We start from the raw sequence: 8,596 nt of genomic DNA, 5'->3' as shown, positions 1-8,596 counted from the left end.
CCCCCCGGCTGTGTTCGTGGCAGACCCGACAGTGTGGATTTTTCCCATTTAAATCCTTCTCGCAGGTGGGGCAGGGATTAGAGAAAGGGACTCAACTGACTGGTTTGTTTTAGAAATGTTTTGCTCGCTTCTTTTAGTAGTGTGCATCCATTCGTATCGCTTTAAGACAAAGACCAGACAGTTTTGAGTAGGGTACCTCAGGTCTTGTCAGATCTCGGAAGCTGAGCAGGGTCAGCCCTGGTTAGTATCTGGATGGGAGATCTCCAAGGAATACCAGGGCCGTGACGCAGAGGCAGGCAATGACAAACCACCGCTGAACGTCTCTTGCCTTGGAAACCCTCCAGGGTCACCATAAGTCAGCTGTGACTGGAGGGCACTTTCCACCACCACAGGGTCTCTCAGTGGACTGTAGCCATAAAGATTAAGTGAAGCATCCATACACAGGTGCAGTATACCTGTGAGTTCCCGAAGCTCTGGCGATCAGCAGAGAAAACCGTAAGTTTTGTGCCCCGCTGATGAGCTTGCCTGCATTACCTGGCTGTTCACTGTTGGATACCGAAGACAGCAACGCGCCTCTCATGCTCTTCTGCGTTTCTTTATTGTATTGCAAAGCTGCATTATTCCTTTTCCTCCCATTAAGCAGACAGCACAATTAAAAATCCAAATGTCAGTCTGACAAATTCAGCGGTAAACTTAGTTTTTAAAATATGCAAAACCGTTTACAGAGACAACCTCCTGTAAAATTGAAAGCTTTCGCCCCAGGAACAATAATTAACAAAACCCTCGAATTTGAAATTCAGCCTGATATGCGATTGTGGACTTGGTGCTTCAGGTTTTCTTCAGTAAGCTCGAAGGTAACTGGGTGGGGGAGCTCCAAACCTGCACCGATCTAGAGAGTGTAGGAGCACGTGTGTGGGGGGGTGACCATGTGTAACTGTGTGCCAGATTGTCGCTTTGAACTCTGCCAAAGGATGCTGAGAAGGATACTTCAGGATGTCTTTCATGAACAAGAGGGCTGTGGAAATGCGGGAGAAAACCTCTACGTTTGTCATTTGTCCTTTCCCTAAAACTCTTCAACCAGTTATTTTCTCCCTCCTGCTTCTTCTTACCACGCCGGCAGGAAATGAACTGATCTTATCGCCATATAAAGAAATTGTTTTTGCTTTTGGTTTGCACAGTAAAATTGATACTGTGAAAAGGAAAACTGGCCCCCTTCCCTGCCAACACTCATAGCTTTCCCTGATTCCTCCGCACATATGCATGCGTGCGCATGCGCCCATCTGCTTTGTCAGCCTCTGAAGCAGAAAGATAAAAAGACGGACTTTAATAAGGGAAAGATAAACAGCTTTTCAGAGAAAGCGGTGCAAATGAAGCTGGACTGTCCAGTGGAGAAGTAGAAAGTGCGCATGCAGGGAGTGCAGGGAATGCTTCAGGAAACTAAATGGAAGCAAAGGTAACTGCCACCGTGTACAGCTTGAAGTTAGAAGGCTGGAGCTTCACATTCTGTGGTCAGCTTGCATTTGTCAGACCCTGGCTGCAAAGTGGTGGTGGTGGGGGACTGCTGTTACGCTGACAACCCTGGGGTAGATCCGTGCCCCTTTCCCCAACCCACCTAGTTTAGCATGTTCATCCAGGATTAAAACTTGGACGAGTGATGTTTTCTTATTTGCTGACTTAGCATTCAATAGCAGAACCGTCAACCCTTAAAAATACAGTGTTGTGAACGTCTTGCAATAGTAGGTGCCGCTGCCGGTGGGAAGAGGATCAGAAGAGGGTAGAGTTGCCAACCTCCAGCTGGGACCTGGAGATATCCTGATATTACGACTGATCTCCAGACAAGAGGGATCAGTTCCCCTGGAGAAAACGGCTGCTCTATGGCCTTGTACCCTGCCACACTGGTGATCTTACTAGAAATGCCACCCCCCCAATGCCTCCCCTTGTACAAGTGGCAAAGCCTGGGATCAACCACCTCCCCAAACTCAGATCGACGAACAGCAGAAAGGGCCCAAGCAAAACAGGCCAGGCAGCCAGGCTCTCGCTTTTGGGTTTTTTTTTTTGCAGTTTGGATGGGTCTGTAGAATTAGCCCATAAGAGAACTGGACAGATAGTGGGGAAGAAGGTATTTGAGAGCTGTGTGCCTTCTGGAATTTTGCAGTATCACAAAGATTAAAGAAGGTCTGCTTGTTGGACCTTTTGTTTTGAGAGCCAGTTTGGTGTAGTGGTTAAGTGCGCGGACTCTAATCTGGGAGAACCGGGTTTGATTCCCCCACTCCTCCACTTGCACCTGCTGGATGACCTTGGGCAAGCCGTAGTTCTGATAAGAGCTATTCTTGAAAAAGAGCAGTTTCTGTCAAGAGCTCTCTCAGCCCCACCTCCCTCACGGGGTGTCTGTTGTGGGGAGGGGAAGGGAAAGGAGTCTGTCAGCCGCTCTGAGACACCTCGCGTGGTGTCTGTTTGGGGGAGGGGAAGGGAAAGGAGTCGGCCAGCCGCTCTGAGACACCTTTGGGTAGTGAAGGGCGGGGTAGAAATCCAATCTCTTCTTCTTCTTTTACCTCACAGGGTGTCTGTTGTGGGGAGGGGAAGGGGAAGGAATTTGGGAGCCGCTCTGAGACATCTTTGGGTAGTGAAGGGCGGGGTATAAATCCAATCTCCTCCTCTTCCTCTTCTTCTTCTTCTTGACATGACACCGCTGCCCAGTCCCCAGAAGGCAGGCCTGTGTCTTGCGGGCAAGACTTAAAGTGCAGGAGAGGGGAACAAGGACCCTTTCTCCTCCAACGCTGTCTCCCTTGAAACTACTTTTTAAAAGCCACACACACACTGTGGCCCCGTGACTGCCCTTCCTGGCAGTAAAACTGCTCCCCCCCTTCCCCCCCCACGAAAAGAACACAGGGTTAGAAAGAGGTGCGACTTTTTCCTCTCCTCTGCCCATTCTGTGCTTTTTGTGTCATGTCTGGTGTCAGCCTCAGATAGCAGTGGGAGCGCAGGGAACAGGAGGTGGCAGCGGCCACAAGCACGGACGGCTTCAGGAGGGAATCACATAAGCATATGGAGCAAAGGTCCATCCGTGGCTATTAGCCACAAGGTTTAGATAGGGACTTCGGGGCGAGTGATGCTCTGTATTTTTGGTGCTGGGGGGGTGGGCGTCAATAGTGTGAGGCAGTGGTGGCGATCCTATGGAACGGGAGCCAGAGATGGCACTAAAAGCCCTCTCTGTGAACACGCGTTAAGTTAATGTATGAGTTGTTTTCTCTAAAGTAAAACCTCAGTAAAGGTAAAGGTAAAGGTTCCCTTGATCGAAAGCCAGTTGAATCCGACTCTAGGGTTGCGGTGCTCATCTCCGTTTCATAGCCGAAGAGCCAGCGCTGTCCGAAGACGTTTCCGTGGTCATGTGGCCGGCATGACTGATCACCAAGGCGCACGGAACGCTGTTACCTTCCCACCGAAGTGGTACCTATTTATCTACTTGCAATTTCTTGCTTTCGAACTGCTAGGTTGGCAGGAGCTGGAACTAGAGACAGGAGCTCACCCCGTCTTGCGGCACCCGGGTCTTGAACTGCTGAACTACTGACCTTCCACAGCCTGCAGTTCAGCGTCTTAAGGTTAAATTGCCGTGTTGGCACTTTGCGATAAATAAGTGGGTTTTGGGTCACAGTTTGGGCACTTGGTCTCTAAAAGGTTCACCATCACTGGTGTGAAGGCTCCTGGTGTCCTGGCCCCACTGCTGGACCTCCTGATATCACCTGGTATTTTTGGCCACTGTGTGACGGAGTGTTGGACAGGTGGCGGTGCAGCGGTGGCGGCTCCAACACAAAAGCCTGGCGGAAGAGCTGCGTCTTACAGGCCCTGCGGAACTGTGCAAGGTCCCTCAGGGCCCGGATCTCCTCCAGGAGCTCGTTCCACCAGGTAGGAGCCGCCACTGAAAAGGCCCTGGCCCTGGTTGCTACAAATCTGGCATCTTTAGGGCCTGGAGTCACCAGGAGATGTTGCGTCCCCGGCCGTAGTGCCCTTGGGGGAACATATGGGGAAAGGCGGTCCCTTATGAATAATGATGTGGGTGAGAGAAGGAAGGAGATGCCGTAAGGAGTGGGGGGGGGAGCTTTTAAAAGGGGGACCAAGGTGCAGAGCCAGTGCTGCAGGAAGAAGAGACGTGGCAGTGGCGACATAATTTAGGACCGCATTTGATTCAGTTACCGACAGTCCTAATTTGTGAATTTTTTTTTTTTGGTTTTTATGTATTTTATCGTATGTATTTTACTTATATTGCAAGCCTCCTCGAGGTCCATAAGGAATAAAGGCAGCTGATAAATGTTTTGGGCACAACATTGGCTTCTCTTATGTTCATATGTATGGGTGAAATGTCTTCTGGGGGACCGGCAGCAATATCTCCAGTGGGCCTTTTATAGATGGATAACTCTTGATGGCTAGAGAGCAGAAGGTCGTGTTTTTCCCCAGGTGGTGGGAACAGCATAGCTAAAAGCAGTCCACTGAGATCATCAAAGGAGGCCATGTTCCGGGATCTACCTACGTTTGAGGTAAAGGTTTCCCTTGCTCAAAAGCTAGTCGAGTCCGACTCTAGGGATGCGGTGCTCATCTCCGTTTCCAAGCCGAAGAGCCACCGCTGTCTGAAGACGTTTCCATGATCATGTGGCCAGCATGACTAGACGCTGTTACCTCCCCACCGAAGCGGTAGACAGGACTCCGCCGCTTAGAGGGAGCACTGGTGCCATCCAGTTGCTTCCGATTTACGGCGACTCTGTGGATTAACATTATCCAGAGCAGCCTCTCATTCACAGCCTTGCTCAGGTCTGGCAGACGGGAGGGCCTCTTGTGGCTTCCTTGACGGGGTCCGGCCATCTCATGCTGGGCCTTCCTCTTTTCCTGCTGCCTTCCACTTGTCCTAGCATTGTTGTCCGTTGAGTCATTTCAGCTCCTGGGGAGAGTTCAGGCTTGTTTTGATCGAGAAGTAAATGTTTTACATAAAAATAGATAAAGCAGATTATTCCACAGAATCCTGGATTGTGATTCTGCTCACCGGAGACATTACAGCGGCCTCAGGCCTTTCTCGATGCCCGTGTCTTAACCTCTGAGCCACCAGGGCCCTCATAAAGTCTAGCATAGACTTATTGGCCATGGGCCCATACACACTTTCCCAAAAATGTCCCTCTTAAGTCCTGGTCTTTGCAGCTTAGAAATGAGTGCAAAGCTATCCTTTTTTCAAGAATTAGCTATTAAGATTTTTTTTGTTTAGTCTGATTAGTCTGTTTTATTGAATGTGCTTGAATAATCTTTGCTGTCTCTAGGGGCTCGCTTTTTAAGAGAAAGATGGGCTAGAAATTTTGGGATTCGTATGGTGGAGGAGACGGGACAGGCATGGGTGAGGTGTGTGGCCGGGTGGCTCATTCTTAGGCAGTGACCTCTGAGACTGCCCAAGGTAAGTCTTAACCACAGGCATCCCAGGTGGGCTGAGGCAACACCATTCGACCCTTCCCTCTGTTCCCCTGTCTGCAATACGGGGATAAGAATGCTGGCCGACCTCGCATGGTTCTTTTGAGGAGTACTGTGAACACGCACGTGAAGCTTTTTGAACACTGGAAGTGCCGAACAAACACAGGCGTCCCATTGGGATCTTCTATATCCCATTTTAAGCCAATTTATAGAGACCCCTGATGATTTTAAGATCCTTTTCTGGCTCGATAATCCAGATACAGAAATAACTGAAATAGTAGCAGAGTTTCTCTGCAGTGCCATGGTCCTACGGCCTGACAAATCATATTATGAATTAGGTTTTATTATTATGTTAGGTAAAGGTAAAGGTTCCCTTGCTCGAAAGCCAGTCGAGTCCGACTCTAGGGTTGCGGTGCTCATCTCAGCGCTGTCCGAAGATGTTTCCGTGGTCATGTGGCCGGCATGACTAAACACCAAGGTGCACGGAACGCTGTTACCTTCCCACCGAAGTGGTCCCTATTTATCTACTTGCAATTTCTTGCTTTCGAACTGCTAGGTTGGCAGGAGCTGGAACTAGAGATGGGAGCTCACTCCGTCATGCGGCACACTCGGGTCTCGAACTGCTGAACTACCGACCTTCCACAGCCTGCAGTTCAGCGTCTTAACCACTTGAACCACCGCAGCTCCATTATGATGTTACTCTGCAATTTTTATTTTATTATGCATGATTTTGTATTTCGATTACTGTATCTTTATTTATATGCCAATAAAAGGCTTTGGATGGATGGATGCCCTTTTTTGAGCAGGAGGAAAGAGGAAATTGCTGGCCTTTCATGTTACTCCACATGGATGGTGAATCCCAAATGCGCTGGCATCTCTCCTGTTCGTCATTTAAGTGTTGTTTAAGTGTTGCAGGTTGCCACGAGACCCTCTGCGCGAGTGATGGCTAAAAAAAAAAAACCCGTCATGAGTAATAAATGAATACATTTTGTTCTTTCCAGGGGACATTAGATGCCTCCTTGTATGGATCAAAGAAAACCTGTTGAAAGAGAGACTGGAATTGTTCATGCAAGGAGACTCTGTGTAAGTACAGCAATAGGTCCTGATCCAAAATTGACTTGTGTTGTGAGTGTGTCCGGTAGCCTGAGAGAAGCTCCTGTCTCTCACCTTGCGCGCAGAGCTGCCTTCTACTGAGTCAAGAGGTCAGCATTGCCCACTCTGATTGGCAGTGGCTGTCCTGGGTCTCCGTGAAGGCAGGGGAAAACACATACCGTGAAGACCCAATTGTCAGTATGTACTGACAACTAAACTGCAAGAATTATTTAAAACTTTAACAAATGAAGAACAATAACGTTCAGGATTCACCTAAGTACTTTCACATATGTATTGAACATACCCCTTTAACAATAAGCACTGAAAAGTCCATTACACAAGCGTGACGATTCTCTGATGCTTGCGTCTTGTGCTTGAAAAGAATGTCCATGAGAAGAATCCTGCAGAATCTCTGGTGTTATTCCACCGTGGTCCCTGCTTTATTCTCCCGGGTCTCGGGCTGAGGACCGTCACGTCGCCTGACACTTTTAATGGGAGGTGCCGCCAACTGAACCCGAGCCCTTCTGCGTGCGACGTGGGTGCTCCACCACTGAGCCACGGACCCTCCCCTAAGAAGAGTCTCCAGTGTTCAGTGTGGAGTTAAAAGCATGTGAGGGATCATTCAGGATTAAAGTTAGCCAGCCCTGACCTGGATAGCCCAGGCCAACCCGCTCTATTCAGGTCTCAGAAGCTAAGCAGGGTCGACTCTGGCAAGTACGGGAGACCTCCTTGGAATACCAGAGGCAGGAGGCGGGGGCAGGCTTTACTCCAGGCCCCGAGTAGTGGTCAGTCACCAGAGGTTTCCATGACTTCTAGGTGCACACACACACTCAACACGCACGCACGCATAAGAATAAAAAAGAGTAAAGTTAGCCAGAGGCTCATGAGAAATTAAGATCACACACACACACAAAGCAAAACAGGAAAGGGGAAGATAGTTCAGCGGGCTGCTGTGTTGGTCTGCGGTGGAGCAGCTGAATTCTGGGTCCAGCAGCACCTTAAGAGACCCACAACGTTTTCAGGCTCTTTGCTTTCAAGAGTACGAGCTCACTTTATCAGGAGAGGGGAAGACGCAGAAAGAGACCATCTCACTACGGTTCCGGAAACTCAGTCCTAAAAATATGGGAAATTAAGTTAGCGTAGGCAAAGGTTTCGAGAGATTGTTATTGAGCGAAAAGGTGCATTTTGAGCAGAACTTCCCTCTGCACGACAAAGTCTTAGGGAGGGCTGGTTGACTAATTGACGCTCCACACATCAGCATGAGTGGAACAAGGGGAAACCCTTATGGCGGTGGGCATCATCTTGTGCGGGTGTCAAGTGCCGTTAGGTCACAGCTGGTGCATGGTGCCCCAGCAAGGGGCTTTCAAGGCAAGTGGGAAGCAGAGGGGGTTTGCTGTTGCCTTCCTCTGCAGAGCCTTTCTTGGTGGTCTCCCATCCAAGTACTGACCCTGCTTAGCTTCCCAGATCTGACAAGATGGGGCTGCACCTCGCTGCCTTCCCTCCCAGGCACCACTTAGAAAAGGCATTTCTCCCTCTGTGCACATGTGTGAGACAGACAGGGGTCATTTCCTGCAGGAGCGCACAGGAGCGGAGCTCCGGCAGTAAAGAGCCCAGGGGGCGGGCACATGCAACAAGCCCCACCCCCTTCTCCCAGCAGCCCTCAGTCAGAGCAAGAAGCAGCCAGGTAAGTTGCAGAGCCCACCCCCGGCCCCCCAGTCCAAAACAGTTCAGTGGCACCTTTAAGACCAAGTTTTATTCAGGTACAAGCTCTCCCTCCTCTGCGAGGACAGAGCTGCACGTTCCCCCCCACCCCCAATAGCTGGCAATCCAAAACAGTCCAGTGGAGCCTGAGCGGTGGGTGTTACCTTCTGACACACTTCTGGTGATGTCAGGGGGTGTGGCATATGCAAATAAGTTATGCTAATGAGTTATGCTAATGAGCTCCTGCACCTCTTTTTCTACGAAATGACCCCTGGAGACAGAGATGGAATGCCTTGTCCAAGACTACCCAGTCTGCTTCATGGCCGGCTGAGATTTAAACCTCTCCCTCCCCCCCCCC

At 49.8% G+C, this 8,596-nt stretch overlaps 1 protein-coding gene across 1 annotated transcript in view; it reads left to right on the top strand.

The window, feature by feature from the left end:
* URM1 (ubiquitin related modifier 1) overlaps positions 1-8,596 on the top strand; it is a 45,468-nt gene that overhangs the window by 20,606 nt on the left and 16,266 nt on the right. The window contains exon 3 of the mRNA XM_015427494.1: positions 6,447-6,528. Coding sequence (XP_015282980.1) covers positions 6,447-6,528 — 82 coding nt within the window. The remainder of the gene's footprint in view (positions 1-6,446; positions 6,529-8,596) is intronic.

This window comes from Gekko japonicus, unplaced genomic scaffold (genome assembly GCF_001447785.1).
Source record: "Gekko japonicus isolate JY-2015 unplaced genomic scaffold, Gekko_japonicus_V1.1 scaffold3893, whole genome shotgun sequence".
NCBI classification, from domain to species: domain Eukaryota; kingdom Metazoa; phylum Chordata; class Lepidosauria; order Squamata; family Gekkonidae; genus Gekko; species Gekko japonicus.
Note: the sequence above shows the minus strand (reverse complement) of the source record. Positions and strands in the feature narration are given on the sequence as shown.